Below are 20,102 nucleotides of genomic sequence, written 5' to 3'. Positions count from 1 at the left end.
ACACTTTACCACTTTCCTTATCTTTGTTCTAGCCATCCCACATGTTCTCTAGTTTCAATTACAAAAGATGCTTATATTGGGGGAAAGGGAATAGGAGCTAGAATAGTTTTACATTTAATATAGGGAACTCCCAGGAAATGAAAGTCCCTCTACCAAGGATGATCATCAACTTCTTTGCAAATTATAGTCGTAGAGAATTGCCTAGAGCTTCCACTGTCACTTAGTCAATAGATTTAGAAGTGAAATTTAAATACAGATTTTCCTGGCTTGGACATCAACTCTCTACAAAATATGCTATTCTGCCTCTCTCTTGAGAGAGAAAACAAAACCAAAATGAAAAATGAATATTTTGCTTTTCCTCCCAAATTTTCATATAAGCAGACATCTTATTCTTTCATTAACCTTTTTTTCAATATATAATTTTAAAGAATTTTTTTTTTTGTCTTAGCATTCTTCAGCTTTCCCGGTTCATTCTGAGCTTTGGGACCTCTGACACTCTTCTGACAGAACTGTGCCAAATTTCTTATATTCTGTCTTCTAAATATGCCTTTGAAAATGTCTTTTTATTGAGAAATTAACAAAAATAAAAAATTTTAATATGTAAAGATGAATAAAAAGGGCATTATAAAATCAAATTGTTATTTTAAAAACTAAGTTGGCAATGACCTCCCTGTGCCTCTGTCATATTAATTTTTAGTTAGAATTCGCACTTACAGTAAGACACCCCAAAAGGGAAAAAATAACAACAAAGGTAGTCACAAGAAAGCTTACAACAGGGGCGGCTAGGTGGCGCAGTGGATAAAGCACCACCGGCCCTGGAGTCAGGAGTACCTGGGTTCAAATCCGGTCTCAGACACTTCATAATTACCTAGCTGTGTGGCCTTGGGCAAGCCACTTAACTCCATTTGCCTTGCAAAAACCTAAAAAAGAAAAAAAGAAAAAAGAAAGCTTACAACAAAAATAACCAATGATGCCTAAGAGGATTATAAGCATGACAAATACAATTAAGATAATGAAAGAGATAGGAAACATTATTAAAGATTAACAAAAGAGATAGAACATTTTCCCAATAGATAATCAATCAAATGATCCGGTGATCTTCCAGTTCCTGAAAGAAACCTCAGACTGGGGAATCCCAGTTCAGCCTTTTTCACAGTCCTGATTAGAAGGGTCCCAATCAGACAAATGGGTGAGATTCCAACAGGATCAGAACAAGATTTGTGTAATCATAGAAGTCTAAACAAAGAAGACATGGTGCCACGTATCTACATGACTCTGGACCTAGAAGAATGTTGTGCTCCAGACAATTGAGGAAAAGGGGATGCACTTCCAGGACTGACTAAGTTCCCTGTAAAGGACTCCTCTCCTTATCAGGAACTGGCTAAGTTCCCAATAATACTAGTGTTTTACTACATGCCCCTAACTTCTTTTATTATTTTTGTTCAGGGCATATTAGGGACATGGAAGAGCTTCATTAATTAATCATTCAGCATCCAAAATAAATTCTCTAGAACCTCCTCTCTTTTCTTCCTCATTGTTATTTTTTTTTCTCAGAGTTACAAAAGATGCTCATATTGGGGGAAAGGTAAGAGGATTGCATTCTTTTTTTTTTTAGGTTTTTGCAAGGCAAATGGGGTTAAGTGGCTTGCCCAAGGCCACACAGCTAGGTAATTATGAAGTGTCTGAGATTGGATTTGAACCCAGGTAACTCCTGTCTCCAGGGCCCGTGCTTTATCCACTGCGCCACCTAGCCGCCCCGAAGATTATACATTCTTGAGAAGTCATTCTTCCTGGACTAATTATCCTACAAATAGTTCTCATTCAAAAACATATAAGCATGTTATTGATGATGTCCGATTCTTATATCATCATAATTTTCTCAAGTATTCTCCTCTCAAACCCCAGAGGGATTCCATTAAAGAAATAGAGTTTTAAAGAGGAAAAATATAGGCATAACTGATCAATGCATTGAAAATGGTGTGGCAGCTAGGTGATGGGATGGATAGAGCATCACCCTGGAGTCAGGAGGACCTGAGTTCAAATCCCACTTCAGACACTTCATAATTACCTAGCTGTAGGACCTTGGGCAAGTCACTTAACCCTATTGCCTTGGAAAAAAAAAACAATCCCCCCCAAAAAAACAATGTTTGAATATATGTGCAAGGTTTATTACCTGTGAACTTCCCACTTCTAAGAAGAGGTAGTTGGAGATGATTCCTATCACTTCATTTGAATCAATTTCTGCTTGTTCTTTGTAATTTTGTAATACATTTGATGTTATGAGTATATAGCTATTTTTTCCATGTACATTGTTGTAGTTATGCATGTTTTCTTGGCTCTTCTTCACTCTTTATCAGTTCATACATATCTTCCCATGTTTCTCTCTATTTGTTATACACATAATTTCTTTCAATATAGTAATATTCCATTGCATTCATGTTTACATTCAATTTGTCCAATTCAATGTACATCATAATACATTCAATTTGTTTAGCTATTCTCTAATTGATGGCCATCTACTTTATTTCCAAGTCTTTGCTATAACAAAAAGTACAAATATTTTAATATATATGAGGATTTTCTTTTATGTCTTCCCTGAAGATTGTCTCTTTTTCAAATGGACATTTTTAGTCACTTTTCTTGAATGATTAAAAATTTCTTTCCAAACTGGTTTTAAACATTTCACAGCTTCACCAATCATTTTTGTGCCTGTCTTTCCAAAAACCCTCTAATGTTAAATATTTCCATTTTGTATCATTTTTGTCAGACTATGAGGTGAAAACCCATCCCTTTAAACATTTAGTTTAGGAGTATCGTACTTATCCTTTCTTTTTCTGTAATATTTCCCTTTTTCCTCTTGAAATCATTTCTCCAAAATACTCAGTGCACTTGCACATTTAACTTTCTTTTTCCTTGTAAATTTTATTATTTATTTTATAACTAAATACAAAACAAGAAAAGTAGGGTACATTGCAATATTCGCATCAGGACATGAGAGAATTCAATATGAAACAAAAAATTTCCATTTCAAGAAAACCTATATAATAACTATACATTATTTTTGAAGCTATACAACTTTTTTTTGCTTTTGTTCTCTACTGTGAAATTTCTGCTTTATTTTTCCCTCCCTCTCCCCAACCCCTATAAGTACCCTAAATAAGGCTAAAATTAATCATAGTAATAGACACACACAGATGTATATATATATATATATAATATAAATAGATATGTGCAATTATATACATATATATACTCATACACATATATATAAGATCATACTCTGCTTATTTCCACTTACCATCTGCTTCTCCAAAGGTACCTAGCATCTTCCTTTGAAAGTCTATCCATGTTTTTCTTTTTATTGTTTTTGTTTTTTACAAGGTAATGGAATTAAGTGACTTGCCCAAGGTCACATGGCTAAATAATTATCAAGTATCTGAGATCAGATTTGAATGCAAGTCCTCCTGATAACAGGGCCTGTTCTTTATCCATTATGCCATTTAGCTGCCCCTACTCATGTTTTTCTAAAGTATCCTGAGAAAATGTCTTTGAAAGTTTTTCCTCCAGTTTTCTTTGTTCCTTCTATTCTTGACTGCATTTGTATTATCTATGTAAAAAAATTTGAATTTAAAATAATTTAAATTATCCATTTTATATATCAACAATTTCCTCATCTTATAATATTATTTAAGGTCTGATACTGCTGAATCTGCTTCTGTTACTTTTTTTTTGCCTGGCTTCTTTAAACTTTCTGATCTTTCTGTCCTTCCATATGAACTTTTATTTATCATTTTTTCAAACTTGGTTTGAACTGAGCAGAGAACAAAAAAAAGATTTTTCTTTATTAATGTAATTGGAATGGCATTGAATAGATTAGTAAGGTAAAATTGTCATTTTATTATATTGGCTTTACCTACCCATAAACGATAAACATTACTTCAATTATTTAGATCTGATTTTATTTGTATAAGGAGTGTTTTATGTTTATGTTCAGATAGTTCCTGTGTCTGCTGGTATTTTATTCTGCTTAGTTATTTAAATGGTCTAAAGAAATATTAAATAATATTGCTGACACATAATGTACTTTCCCTAATTTTCTCTTTTGATTAAATTTATTTTGGCTTTAACTTTGTCTGAGATCATGATAATTACCCTTTTTTTGACATAATAAAATCCACTCCTGACTTTTATTTTATCTTTATGTGTATCTCTCATTTTTATAGCATTTCCTGAAAGCAGTCTACTGTTGAATTCAAAATTTTAATTTGCTATTGCTTTCAATTTTGTGGGTAAAATCATCCCAATTCACATTCTAAGCTATAATTACTTGTGTATTTTCCTCCTTCCTGTTTTTCCTCACTATATTTCTCATCTTATTCCTAACCCTCTTCACTCCTCTATTTCTACTATCTTGCCTTCCTATTCTTTAACTTATCTACCTCTCCAAGAGCCTTTCTTTTATCCTCTTCCCCCGTAACCTATCCACTTACCCTCTTATTTCTTTGTGTATTTAGATTTTTTTATACTTTTCTATATATATATCTGTTATTCACTCTTTAACCCATTCCTGATGAGAGTAAGATTCATCACAATCTGTTCTCCTCTCTACTAGTTTCTTCTTGGTAATTATTATTGGCAATTATACCAATAATTGGTATAATTACTTCCTTTCATCTCACCCTATATAGTTTTGTTATTTCAGAATAACCTCATCATATACAACTCAGCCTAAACCTTTTTCCAAGCTATTCATTTCACAGTAGTCATAAAAGTATATTTTCAAAAATAAGAAACAACTTTTTTTGAATCTCTTTTTAATTCATCTTTAATGTTTATCTTATATTTCTTCTGGATGTTATTATGTCAAATTTTCCCTTAAGTTCTGCTGTTTTTGTCACAAATACCTGAAAGTATTTCTTATTCTTTTCTTTTAAGGTTTTTGCAAGGCAAATGGGGTTAAGTGCCTTGCCCAAGGCCACACAGCTAGGAAATTATTAAATATCTGAGACCGGATTTGAACCCATATACTCCTGACTCCAGGGCGGGTGCTTTATCCACTGCACCACCTAGCTGCCCCCTACCTGAAAGTATTTCAGTTCATTAAATGCCCATTTCTTTTTCATTCAGAATTATAGTTGACTTTGCTATTTAAGTTATTTTTGTTCATAGCCCCAGACTCTTGCTCTTCCATATAAAGTATTCCAAGTCCTACAGTCCTTCAACATTCAACTATGAGGTTTTAAGTAATCCTTATTATAGCTCCATGGCATTTAAATTGGGTTTTTTTGTAGTTTCCAGTATTTTCTTCTTATCGTGGGAGATTTAAAACTTGACTGAACCTCAGTCACTAGGTGCAGTGGATGGAGCACCAACCCTCAAGTCAGGAGGATCTGAGTTCAAGTTTGGCTTCAGAGATTTACCAAATGTATGACCTTGGGCAAATCACTTAACCTTCATTGCCTCATATCCAGAGTCATCTCCAGTCATCCTGATTCATATCTGGTCACTGGGCCCAGATAGCTCCAGAGAATACAGTAAGGCTGATGATTTGGCACAATACCCTCCCTCACTCAAATCCAATTCACTTGTTTGTTAGGTGACATCACCTCCCTAATGTCCTGGTCTTCTTTGATAATGAAAGACAAACATCATCAGATCATCATAGCCGCTGAAAGTCTTAGGGTTTTTCCTGGAGTCTTCTCAAATCATCTTAGGAAACAATGCTTAACCCTAACTTTTTTATTTCATGTTCAACATTCCCTTTGAAGTGATGTTCTTTTTTTTTTTTTTGAGGAAATTCAGAAAGCTGAAAGTTTTCAGACCTGCTCTGCTATCATCCCAGAATTCTTGGGAGACAACTTTCAAAGTTGTCAAAAAATGACCTTGTCTTTTCAAGATTCCCATCATTTGTATATTAATTAGTTCAACTTTGCTGAAGAAAATCAAATTTAGAATTAGCAGCACCCTTCTTTTCTTCCTTCAAGCAAAAAAGGATAAGACTAGCATTAAGATAAATGAAAAAAACTTATTAGTTGTTCTGATTTTCAATGAGAGAGAACACCAATATCTGGATAACTGAAGTCCATCATTATGATAATAATTTTCTATGCTAGTATTAGATCTCTCATTTTTTTCCTTTCTTTATATAGATGACCTTTAAATATTCTCAATCACGTCTTAATCTTTTGATTCTAGGTTTTCCTCTTTACATTCTTAGAGAATTCCCTGTTATACTGAGAGTTTAAGCAATTTGTCTTAGTGTCACACAGTACTTGAACCTTGGTCTTTCTGACTTTGACATCAGCTCTCTCTTTGTTGACCAGTCTTTCTCTTATATAAGTTCCTTAACATATAATGCTATGCAACCTACTCTCTCTTTATATAGTTTATACTTTTTTTCTGTATCTTTTTTTTCCATCCATATGCACATGTATATTTTTAAGTTAAAAAATTTCCTTACACCCTCCCTTCCCACCCCACCCCCTCAGTGGCAAAGTCAGGTTATTGAACATACATAGTTTTGATAAACATGTTTACAGATTAGTCATTTTTGGTATAAGGAATTAGTATTAAGGGAAAGAGAATAAGAGATCATTTTTTATAAACTGTTCAGATACTGAATGGGGTTTTTTTTGTTTTTGTTTTGTTTTGCTTTTCTTTCTCTGGATGGGGATAATATAGTTCATAGCCAATCTAATACAGTTGTCCTAGCTCTCTGAACTGATGAGAGTAGCTGCTTCCATTAAGGTTGATCATCTCACAAGGTGCTGTTAATGTGTACATTGTTCTCTTGGTTCTGCTCCCTTTGCTGAGCATCAAATCTTGTAATTCATTCCATGGGTCTCTAGAGTCTGACCAGTTATGATCTCTTATAAAACAATAATATACCATAGTATTCATGTATCATGACTTGTTTAACCATTTGCCAATTGATGAGCATACCCTCAATTTTCAATTCTTTGCCACTACAAAAAGAGCTGCTATGAATATTTTGGAACATGTGGAAATTTTCCCATTTTTTTATTATTTCTTCTATATATAGACCTAGAATTGGAATTGCTGGGTCAAAGGATATGAACATTTTTTTATTGCTCTTTGGGCATAATTTCATATTGTTCTCCAGAATGGCTGAATCTGTTCACAACTCCACCAGCAATGTATCAATGACCCAATCCTCCCACAACCTCTTCAGCATTGATCATTTTCCCTTTATTCTCATCTTGGCCTGTCTGATAGGTTTGAGGTAATACCTCATTGTTGTTTTAATTTGCATTTCTCTAATCAACAATGATTTGGAGCAATTTTTCATATGATTATATATAACTTTGATTTCTTCATTTGAAAACTGTCTATTCATATCCTTTGATGTATAGTACATGGCAAACAGAAAGGATGGGGGGGGGGGGAGTCAGGGAAGCATTTATTAAGTGCAGCTACTGGTCCAGTGGATAAAGTGCTGGGCCTGGAGTTAGGAGGATTTATCCTCCTGAGTTCAAATTTGACCTCAGATACTGACAAACTTGTGTAATCCTGAGCAACCTGTTGGTCTCCATTTCCTCATCTGAAAAATGAACTGGAGAAAGAAATGACAAATCATTCCAGTATCTGCCAAGAAAATCCCAAATGGGTTCATAAAGAGTTGCACATGAATGACAACAAAGAATATAGTTTTAAGTCTAAAGAGGACATTGCATGTATTATCTCATTTGAACCTCACAACAGCCCTATATGATATATGTTTTTATACCATTTTTATTATCCTCATTTTAGAGATGAGAGACTGAAGTCAAGAAAGGTTATAACTTTCCCAGAATCATCTAATAGTTAAATTTTGAGTCAGGCTTTGAATCTATGCCCTCCTGATTTCTAATTCAGCACCAAACTGCTTCCTGTCAATGGCTCCTTGAAATAATATTTCTGTTTAAATTTTTGATAAGAAGAAATATCTGGTCATATGAGTAAATGACCTTGAAAATAAACTATATTCAAATATGGAATTTGAATAAATTTACTATATGAATATGACTGAACATTGTTTTATACTTGGTCTAAAATTTTCTAGAATGTCTGAGGGAAAATAGGTACCATTATAATGAAAGAAAATTATCTATTAGTTCATAATTTTCATAAAATAATGTTTTATGAACTTCTTACTTTCTTTTTTAGGTTTTTCTTTGCAAGGCAAATGGGGTTAAGTGGCTTGCCCAAGGCCACACAGCTAGGTAATTATTAAGTGTCTGAGACCAGATTTGAACCAGGTACTCCTGACTCCAGGGCCAGTGCTTTATCCACTGTGCCACCTAGCCACCCCGAACTTCTTACTTTTTAAAGAAATTACTTTTTAAGCTTACTTTTAAAGAAGTCTTTGGTTAGTAATGAAAGAAAATTTCAGCCTGTAGGAAATGTAAAATCCAGCATGGTAGCTGCATGATTCTAATAAAAATGGCAAAGTTTTAGAAGCTAATTTGGTCCAAACTTGTAAAATTACAGAATGATGAGTATTCCTAAAAATCTAGCATAAAGATATGTAATAGGGTCTTTACAAATAAATTTTTCATCTTGGGGGAGAAAAAAACAAAATTAGGCTCTGATTTATGCCACATTGATTTATTTTTTATACTCACAAATAAAAATAATGCTTTCATACGTCAATTCAGTTCAATTCAGCAAATCCTTATAAAGCATCTCTTATTCCCAAAGAAATATATTAGATCTTGGGGAAAATTCTATTGAATCTCCCTTGGTAATCTTATATTTACAAGGACAATATCAAATGCAAAAAAGAGAAGTAAATATCAGGTCATTTGAAGAGGGCAGGAATATGCAAAACTTGGAGGAACAAGGAGAAGTTCAAACAAGAAACAGAATCTGAGTTGAGTCTTGAAATTAAGTTAGGAGTAGATTCAAGGCTTTGCAGGACATCTGGTCTACATGCATAGAAGTGGGAATGTAATGCTTAAGATAGAAACCCAATTTGGTTGGAACATCAAGCATGTGAAAGGAAATAATATGAAGCAAAACTAGAAAGTTAGGTATTCAGGTAAGCCCTAAACATACCCTTTATATTCAATTACAAAAACAATTTTTAAGATTTAAAACATGTTAAACATCATCTAGTGTTAAAAATGGAAGCACAAAAAGAATGAAATGTGGCAACAATTTTAGTATTGAATGGGAAGAAATTTGAGAATGGGTAAATAAGTAAACATATCTCCTAGCAGAGATTTTGTTTTTTCCCTTTCACAACTATCTTCCTCTTCTAGCTCCTCAAATACTATCCACTTTCTCTTTTATTACTGCTGAAAACAAGTAGCAGCCCAGGTATTCACTTGTCATTCATTCTCCCTCAGTCCTTAAATCTTATTTAATCGAATCTTCGGATTTTGCCATAATATTTGTCACATATTCTCTTTGCTATTCTTAAGACTACATCCTTATCCAAGGACTAATGAAATAGGCTTCCTTTGGATCCATGCCTCCTCTTTTTTGGCTCTCCTTTCTCTCTCTTGGACTTCTAATTAATATGCCCTTTGAATCTACAAAAGCAAAAGCCTATGAACATGTGCAGCAGTGCTCCACACATGGCCAGTTCTACTGACCTTTTGGATAGTTTTCCTAAACAGATTTCCACTTGAAATCATTGCCCTGCAGGAGGAACAGAAATGGCAGTCAGGACCCAACCAAAGACCTATATATCAACTCTTCTTCCCTCAAAATCCCTCTAAGAGGATTGATGTGGCCTGTCTGATCATTGATCTATGTTTAACAAGGCCATATGACTTCATTGGCTTCCTGAATGTGAAAGAAATACTCCATAACTCTTACATGTTGTCATATGACTTGAACAGCTATGCTGTCAACCACACCATGACAATAGCTGTCCACTGGACATTCTTAAGACTGCAGGCAACTAGCTATATCATTTCTGCTATATTTACTACTTGAAAATAAAGAGAAAAAGCAATCTCTAGATTGCCATCTCCCAACAAGGTTCCTTTCCCTATGAAGATAGTAAAGTGAAAGAAGCTCCAAATAAAACACAAAACTGCAGAGAATCTATAATGCTTATGAATATTAACAGCAGAAATTTTCCTGTATCCAGTCTTCCCACTTTTAACACTGTGTCAGAGGAAGAATGAAGTAGAACAAAACCAATGGGCATGAACTTAAGGGGAAGCTTACTCTCTTTCTTGATCTTGAGAGTGAATCCTATTCTTCCAGGATCTATGTTCATTATAATATATGCCCAAGAATATGCATTTCTCTTCTTCCTCATGCCATTGTTGCCTTATATTAAATCAATTCTGTACTTGTAATATACAGCTTATGGAAAGTGTTTCTCTTCTGTCCTCTCCAGACAGTTTCCTAGTCATCAGGACATAGATCCATGTCTTCCTGTCTTTCTCTAGATATATCTCTCTCTGGCTTAATTTTCTTGAAGGGACCTCAGAGAGCATCTAGGTAACTATCCTAAGTGAGACATCTGGATGGCACAGTAGATTGAGTGCTATACCAAACTCCTCCATCCTTATTTCAAGTTTAATTGACAGTCTGGGTCCCTTGACCACAGACCACTGATTTTTAAACTAAGGACAATTTAAAATAAGAGAATAACATTTTAAAATCAAGAGCTTGAATTGGAAAGATATGAGAGACTTTTAAAAATAGTCAGGATGTGGTACAATAACAGTAAGGAGTAAAGTATGAAAGGAAGAGATTGGTAGTTCAGACAATAAAAATGTGGCAAAAAAAAGATATCTCTTAATCACCTTGAAAATTATTTCTGTCTCTTCAATGGGAACTTTTCACCATGTGACTTTATTGTAGTTTTACTTTCCCTGCCCATACCTTGTAGAAGAATTCATAGACATTGACTTTACTTAATCCTCTTTTTCAGTCATTTTCTAATATTCTTACTCCCAAATGAGCCCAAATGAGTAATAGGGAATCTTAATAGCATGTTTGACTTTGTCATATATTTGGGGTTCAAATCCTGCCACAGAACTTCACTAGCTTAGTCATTATAGGTAAATCACAATTGTTTATAGTCTTAATGTTTTCCATCTGAAACATGGAACAAATAATATTTATGCTATTTATACATAAGGTTGTTGTAAAAAGAATTTTGAAAACCTGAAAGTGACTCATCAATATTGAATTGCTATTACAAATCACTTCAAAAAGTAATTTCCATTAGCTTCACTTTGATTTTCAATCTCCTCCCTGGGATCCCTAAAGTGGCTTCCTATTTCCTTTCTTATTTCACTTTCTATCTTTTAATAATATGGCTTTGGAATGTTTCATTTAATGTAATTGTTCTTTTCTCTTTCTCCACCTAGGCCTGTACTTTGTGCTCCCATAAGGCAATTTCCCCATACATACCTTCAAGAAAAACATTTAGATTGCTAAACTCCAGAAATGATCTATCTATCATCTCTGCTCATTATTTTTCAATCCATGTTCTAAGTTATTTGAATAAAAGTTCTGAAAATTCTGGTTTCCCAAAGAAGCAAACAAACAAAAATAACAAAATCTCTCTCCAAGTCACATTCTAGTCAAGCATCTTTATCATACACCTTAAGGATGTCCTATATATAATATCAGAAAAGTACAGATGGTACTTTCATGTGTTATGATAGCTAGATATTTCAGTATGCTATTGGAGAGAAGTCTTTTTTGTACTTACAAAGACTGGTCCTCAGAAAACAGATATTATCTATAAGGATGTGTCAGACAAGTAGCAACAATGAAGGATGGTCAGCTTGTATACTCTACTGATATCCTTGGATCATCAGGAAAATCAGACCCCTGGTGATGAACTTATCAGAGGACAAAAATGAGATGCATAGGATAGACATGATCATTTGTAATTTCCTTTGTTGGAGGGAATTATCATATCAATGAATTAGAGCTTCACTTGATTATTAGAATATGCATGATAATTACAGCTATGATGTACCATTAAAACAAAGTGACCATTGTTTTTTTAACTACATAAATTGGAAAGAATTTGTTAAGCATTACAAACTCCATCTGATTAAAAGATCATATTTAAAGATGAAAGTTTATTGATTTATTTTGCAACTACTTATATGCATTTCTATGGAAGGTACCATAGGGACCATATCATATATGGTAGCAACTCAATTGATATGACACTGACCATCCTATTCCTTCTGGTTTCTCATACAAGTCACAGGTATAATCACTTTCCTTTCACTATGGTATCTACCATTTGTGCCAGTAAAAGACTTTAAAAAGCATCTCAGGGCAGGAAGGTAACACAACACACTTTAGATAACTTCCTAGAAATAAATAATCTTGTTATCTAAAGGGATGACAGGTTTCTAAGCATTGCAAATGGGTCCCATTTAAAGATTACTTTATATAGTTCTGCAAAGAATCCTCCTGAGACAGGTGCTCAGAATTACCAAAGACTGATCTGATAAATGCAGCAATAATACATGGGCAGCATACAGAATTAAGCAAAAGTGAGGGGAATGAGAGGGAAGTCTAGCACTCAAATATGAGAAAATATAATCCCCAGAACAAGTGCTAAATCATCCCCATGCTTCTACTTCTCACCCTAATCCCAGCACACTTTCAATAAGGGTTGACATTTGCAGACTGTGAGGATGTTTAAGATAAATGTATTAGTTTGTGGTATTTATCTAAATTAGGCCAATTAAAATGTCTAGCCACACTGAAATAGTTTGGAAATATACAGTGAGCAATAGAATTAACTTACTACAGAAAGAGAGCAGAGCTTCTGAAGGAAGTTATGATTTTTTTGTTTGTTTTGTTTTGCTTTCTCTCTCCCCTCTTTGAAAGTCTGTCTCATTGAACTTCTGACTGTCATGACTTCTAAAGGGGAAAACTTTTCTACTTCTTAATTGCTTATAACATGGCGTGTATGTTTCTTTACCTGCAAATGCTAAAAAGGTTGAGATACAGAGGGTTGGGGCTTTAATGATATACTTGCTTTGCTAAGAACTAGGGATAGGAAAGGTAGGCAGCATCTGTCAAGAGTTAAAAACCTTATGGGGTTTAGAGAGGTATAGAGGTTTTTTTAATGTCAATTTTTAGAAATATATATTATTCATATTTTAATTTCTAAGCAATTTCCCTCAGCATGCTACAGCAGAAGAAGCATTGGTTCTTAACTAAGGGAAGCCAAGTTCAAATCTCATCCTTGGTTATCATCACTATTTTGACCTCAGGCAAGACACTTAATCTCCCCAGGCTTCAGTTTATAAAAGTAATGTTGAGTAGTGAATAGAGCTCTGTTGTATGCAGTAAGAACTAGATTCAAATCCTTCCTAGATATGTATCCCTGAGCAAGTCATTTAGCCTTTGTTGACCTCAATTTCCTCATCTCATAAACTGTTCTCTTTTCCTTGATATTTGAATCTCTAATTTCATTCAAATCTTGTTTTTTTTGTAACTCCCAACCTGTTGTCTTTCCACCCATTCCCAAATTACCTTATTTTTAAATAGATTTTGTTTATAACAGAGATTTTATATATCTACATATTGTATCTATGAGAGAAGAAGAAATTCTTAAGAGTAAGGATGACTTCCAGTTCCTAACAAAAAACTAGTACTTAATAAATGCTGATTGATTGATCAGTCCTCCTCTTTTGGATTCTTCTCTTCTTTTATGGTTCAAATCAAGTCACCCTTCTGCCAAATCTTCCTGAAAATTTCTCTTCTTCCTCCAAATTTTCCCAGAATCCTTGTTCTGATTTCTCAATTGCCCCCATCACAAACCTCTTTTATAGTTCATTGATTTAATTGTGAGCATGTCATGCCACCCTTAGCAAAACACAAGCTCTGTGATATTGTCATTTTTTTTGGTCTTTATGTCTCTAGTATCTAGTACAATGTCATCTATACACAGGGTAATTATTTAATATTTATTGAATTGGCATGCCCATAAATTTGTTCCATGTCTGACCCTTCATTTGCCTTCAAAAAGGTCTTCATTACCTGAGCCTGGGTCAGCTGTATCTGCCCACTGAACTGGGTATCCAGTGTTAAAAGAATATCTATGAGGTGCAAAATTGCAGGTATACAATTACAGTTATAAGACCAGAAAGAGAGGAAAGGGACCATGTTATGAAGGCCTTTAAATAGGGCTTGAAATCTTGAAGACCAGAGTTCATATCTAGCCTCATGGCTTCCAGCTAGGTGACCCTGATCCAGTCACTTAAACTTTGCCTCAGTATCTTCAATTGTGATAATGATAGTATCCAACATTGAGGGTTGTTATGAGGATTAAATGAGATAACATTTAAAAAGTGCTTATCCTAGTTTCTGGCACATAGCAGGCACTTAATAAATACCTGATCCTTTCCCCTATTGGAGTAGGCTTTTATTAAGGCATCTCTCTTAGCTGTCACAGGTCTGTCAGGGACTTGCTGTCAGACAAGAGTCAATTTCTGTTTGAGTAACCTTTTGGGACTATTCAGAGCACGTTCCAAAACAGTCTGAAAAGGAACAAAAAATAAAGAATAATATGAATAGTTACATGAGAAGCACAGAAAATTAAGGCTTAATCACAGAATAATCTCTGACTAATTACGGTGTTATTTATTAATGAGCCATGTCTTGTAATAATCTCATCTGTCATCTAATAACAGGGAAAGGGAATTTTTAAAAATTACAATCAGTCATGTGAAAGCATAATAATATCCTGGCTCAGATGCTCCATCTGGGTGGTCTAGTAGATAAAGGAGAGACTTTAGAATGATGATACTAGAAATCTTTCAAGCCAGCCAATATAGTTAAAGAAAATTGTCCTCTTCTAAGACATAATCTGAAAAGGGGGAAAAAGGATGTTCCCCATATCTGTCTTATAAAGATAAACTATGTTGTCTTCAAAATCCTTTCATTTCTGGGGGAGAAAAAATATAGACTTTAAAAGCAAAAGCATTTATTTTTACCATTATCAGTTATTCACCATAGAATTTTTCTATAAAGATTTTTAAGCTATATTTGTACTAATTAAATAGAAATTTTAATGAACTTTATGATTACTAATTTAATGCAAGTGGACATGATCATATTGTGTTATGTAGTATAATCAGAGATTAGTCATATTGTAATATATTCTTACATTCACATTCAGAATATTTTAACAATTAAAAAGCATGTTTTATTGGTATTTGATAAGGTTGATAATGGGTATAAATAACTATGCTCAAGGTAATGAACCCTCTGCTTATATTAAAGCAATATGTGTTCATATAACATTTTAAATTACTCATTAGTTATTTATTTTCAACAACACTGTGAAGTGGGTTGGTACTGTGAATGTTATCCCATCTTACAGATAAAGAACCTAGGTTTAGAAAGGGGAAAGGAGTTGCTTTTGGCACACAATATAATCAGTTGATCAAAAACCAATTATTAAGCACCTACTATTTGCTCAACATTAGGGATACAAAGAAAGGCAGAAAATAATCTCTGCTTTCAAGGAATTCACCATCTAGTAGGAGAGACAATGTAGAAAAAATACAACCAACAAATTATCTAAAATAAGATACACACACACACACACACACACACACACACACACACACACACATGTACACACACACACAAAATGGAAGTTGTATAGTGGATAAAAGCCAGGATTGGTATCAGGAAAATACAATTTCTTGAGTTTCCTCATTTTTAAACTGAGTTGGAAAAGGGGATGGCAAACCACTCTATCTTTGCCAAGAAAACCCCAAATGGCATCATGAAAAGTCAGGTATAATTGAACAGCATAACAATCTTAGAAGGGAGGAACTAAGATGAGGAAGCCTGGGGAAAAGCTTCTTGCAGAAGATTAGACTTTTACTGAGACAGAAGAAAGTCAGGAAAGTCAAAATGTGGAGATGAGGAAGAATGTACCTGGCCTGATGGCCAACCATGGAACATCGCAAGTATACAGAGGGGGTATAGGATATAAGACTAAAAAGGGAGAAAGTGACCATGTTATTAAGGGCTTTGAAAGTAAAATAGGGGATATTATATTTGCTTCTGTAGCTAATAGGGAAACATTGGAATTTATTGAGTGTTGAAGTCAATAAGACCTGATTTGGAATCCTGCCTCACAATTACTTGATTTCATTTAACCTCTTGGTCTCAGTTTCTATATCTGTAAAACTAGGATATTAATAACATCTACCTCTCAGGGTTGTGGAGAAGATCAAATGAGATAACATATATAAAGCTCTGGGCATTTTATATATAAAGCCTATATAAATACCAGCTACTGTCAGGATCAAAGGAAGAAGTGGAATACAAATTCCAGTTCTTGGTCCAAGCACCAGTGATACAAATCCACTGGTTATTCTACCATATCATGCTGCCTTTCTATGTGTACCAATCTGCTTTTAGTCAGTTGAAATCCTGCTATTTGTCTAATTATTGAGGAGAATGTAGAAGTGATGATGCTCTTTTATTGGTGTTCTCTATCTTCTTGGAGGAATGCACCTTTGTAATCAGGTGTGATTTCATCTCCCACATCTAATTTATAAATTGAGGTGGTTGGACTAGGAGGACTCAGAGCTATCTTCTAGGTATAGATCTAAAGTTAGATGATGCAATTCAGACATAATATTGAGAACTGTTATATCAACTACTTTGTAGTTTGTAGTCAAAGATACAAGAAAATAAAAATTCCATAATTAGGAAGACTTCTTGGAAAATGAAACTACTGTATTATCATCTATACCTCTCATCATTTATATTTTCCTTTTGTTATACAATATACAACTATGATTTCATAGGTATAGGATATCCTTCATGAGTTAATTTCTCTACTTATACATAACAGAAATTTTTCTTCAAAATTCCATCATAATTAACTAGTTTATTTAAAACATTGAATGACTTCTCCATTTTCACACACACACACACACACATACACACATACAAAAACACAAAGAAACCATATGTGTTAGAGATAGATCATGAAACCAGACCTTCATGATTCCAAGATCAGTTATCTTTCCATTAAGTTTGCTGCTTCATTTTCCTAAGTTCTATACTTGCTGTAATTTAAGTGATTATTATAATAATCAATGCTATTTTTAGGACAGAGGGGAGCACAATGGATACAGATTAGCTTGACCTGAAATCAAGTGAACTTGTCTTACTGATTTCAAATATGACCTCCTCAGACACTTTCCAGCTGTTTGACTGTGAGCAAGTCATTCAACTCTGTCTCAGTTTCCTCATCTATAATTAAACTGGAGAAGGAAATGGCAAACCACTCCAGTATCTTTGCTAAAAAAAAAACCCAAATGAGATTATGAAGAGTTGGACACAACTGAAATAATTCAATAGCAAAAACAATAAAAGGAACAACTAGAAAGATGGATGTTGAGGTAGTTTTATATATTTTATAATTATGATATAAGAAAGAGACTACTTATATTAATAAGATAAATTAATCAAAAAATATCTATGTGCTTACTATTTGCCATGCACTGTTATAGATCTGGAGATAGGGGTATGCCTATGTATGTATATATGTATATACATAATGAAACAATCCCTACTCCCAAAAGCTGCATTATAGTGGAGACACAGGTGCATATGTAAGTATATACAGAATAAATATCTAGAGAATAAATACAAATTAATATATAGAGATCATGGAGATAAATGAAATATTGTTATTTTGGCAAAAAGACAAGTAATTTCCATCATTGCAAATGAATGAATGAATTTTTTAAAACTGATTTTGTAAAAACTGTAATATGCAAAAGTGTAATATGAAAATAGAAAGAAGAAAGATAATTCTTGCTCTCAAAAAACTAAAAGGAGATAATACATAGAGAGAAGTATTAGCTAGGGAAAGGCAGGGTGGGTAAAAAGAACCACAGGAGAACAAATGATGCTTCTTTTTCAAAACAATTTTCTATTCCTAATAATATCATTTTATTACTATGTACAGAACTAGAGGTAGATATCAGAGGTAGAAAGATGGAGAGCAAAGGAGAGAGATATGGAGAGAGGGTGGGAGATAGAAACAGAGAGAGAAAGAGAATATGCATGATGTCTGGGTCCAATTAGATATAGTGAAGAATCAACTTCTTTATGGAGCTAGAGATCCAGTTGGAAGAATATATGGCTTCAAAAAAATTACAGCTGGAATCAAGATGTTGGTTCCTAATATTCTACACTTGTTTGCTTCCAACACTGTTCACATTTCATAGTATTTATCATATTTCATACAGGTATATTATTTAGTTCATTATATTTCAAATCCCAACTCATTATTTATCAAATAGTTATCACCATATCCTTTATGTGCTACTTTCCAGAAGAATTTTTGGCACCTAAAAATTACGTCCTATTTAATTCACAATAATTAGATTGTGACTATTGTCTCCATGCCAAGACTCATTTTGTGACAATTTTAATGATATGCATGAAATGAGACAACATTGAGAATATAAGATATCTTATTCAACTATCAATAAAACAATACTTTAAGGAGGCTAGGTGGTGCAGTGGATAGAGCACTGGCCCTGGAGTCAGGAGTACCTGAGTTCAAATCCGACCTCAGACACTTACTAATTACCTAGCTGTGTGGCCTTGGGCAAGTCACTTAATCCCATTGCCTTGCAAAAAAAATGATGCTTTAAAATTTTACAGGAAATCATCTTGCATAAGGCAAAGATATATTCTTATACTGCCTTTCAGCAGTAGGGTGGCTTAGTGAATAGTGAGACAATGTAAGTATAGTATCTAAGAGTTGAACTTGTATGGACTATTTGTAGCTAGTAAACATTGAAGTGAAGTCAAGTCAGGTTAAAATATATTTGAGAAATGTTTAACAAAATTAATAAAAATAGAAGGAACATAATATTAACTTGTGGTTCTCTAAGTCAATATGTTGTTCACAGCTAGAATTGGAGTTACCATAACCAGGTCTTTGAAACATACTCTTAGACCAGGATCAATGATTTTTAATCTCTCTAGAAACCAAGCAATTACATTAGAATTTACAACAATGAAATTACAAATCACTGATGTATCATCACCATCATCAGGCAATCATTGGGCAAGCACTTACTAGTTGTCTACTAAATGCCATGACACTGTGATAAATTTTTACATGCCAAAATGTAACAACTTCCACCCTAAAGAAGCTGGAATATGGCTTTTTTTATATAAAGATGACTAGTGAAGTAGTAGATGTAATGGATTTTAAGGCAGTAAGACCTCCATTTAAATTGCTCCCCACCCCTGGAACTTGTTCTCTTTTTCTTTAAAAACTATTTCAAAATGCAATTTATACATCAAAAAAGAGCATTTTTATACATTCACTAGAACACAAAGAATTCTATATGAAACTGTGGGTCTCTCATATTGCTTGCTATAAATATATATGTATACACATATCACCTTTATTTCCTTTCTAGAGTTTCCCCCAATCCAAACCAAAAAATACCAACTTCATAACAAATAAATATTAATAGAAAAAATAATAGAAAACAAGAGAAAGATAAAAAAGGTGCTAAACCAAAACCCATTCACCAATGAATCAACCATTTAGCAATATATGTGGTAGTCTACATCCATGATTTTTCTTTTATGGAAAACAAAAATAACAAAAAATATAGGGTGCGCAAGGCATTTTCATATTCAGATTTAAATGTTCAATTTTGTTACATAGCATACCATTTATTTGTTGGTTCTTATTTTTTCTATTTACATTTTATAATCATTGTATATATTTATTGTTCTTCCTGATTCTTGTTTTTTTGTTTGTTTTGGTTTTAATCAGTTTTGCATTGATCAGTTCAGTAGTCTTCTGCAGCTCCTTTGTATATTCTCTGTATCTATCATTTCTTATAGCACAGCAGCATGACATTTATAAATCACAATTTGTTTAAGCATTCCTTATTGGTGGATATTTACTTTGTTTCCAGTTCTTTGCTACAAAGTTTTATTCTTAAAACATAGGTCTGATCAAACACTTGCTGAAAACTTTGCAGTAGCTTCTTATTGCCTCTGGGATCAAGTACAGGCTTATCCATTTATCTTTAAAACCCTTTATAATTCAGCTCTAGCCTACCTTTCCAGACTTATACATT

At 33.6% G+C, this 20,102-nt stretch overlaps 1 protein-coding gene and 1 long non-coding RNA gene across 2 annotated transcripts in view; one reads left to right on the top strand and one right to left on the bottom strand.

Moving 5' to 3' along the window:
- LOC141487900 (triadin-like) overlaps window positions 1–492 on the top strand; it is a 192,087-nt gene extending 191,595 nt beyond the window's left edge. Inside the window, exon 10 of the mRNA XM_074187490.1 lies at window positions 449–492. Within this exon, the coding sequence (XP_074043591.1) occupies window positions 449–477 (29 nt within the window). The 3' untranslated portion in view covers window positions 478–492. The remainder of the gene's footprint in view (window positions 1–448) is intronic.
- Window positions 1–14,571, bottom strand: part of LOC141487903 (uncharacterized) — a 29,210-nt gene extending 14,639 nt beyond the window's left edge. The window contains exons 1-2 of the long non-coding RNA XR_012468540.1: window positions 14,346–14,571; window positions 832–920 (exon numbers count right to left, since the gene is read on the bottom strand). This is a non-coding gene — a long non-coding RNA (uncharacterized LOC141487903). The remainder of the gene's footprint in view (window positions 1–831; window positions 921–14,345) is intronic.
- Window positions 14,572–20,102: the final 5,531 nt, after the last annotated feature.

The sequence above is a fragment of the Macrotis lagotis genome, chromosome 5 (assembly GCF_037893015.1).
Source record: "Macrotis lagotis isolate mMagLag1 chromosome 5, bilby.v1.9.chrom.fasta, whole genome shotgun sequence".
Lineage (NCBI taxonomy): Eukaryota > Metazoa > Chordata > Mammalia > Peramelemorphia > Peramelidae > Macrotis > Macrotis lagotis.
This window is presented reverse-complemented; position numbering and strand designations above follow the sequence as displayed.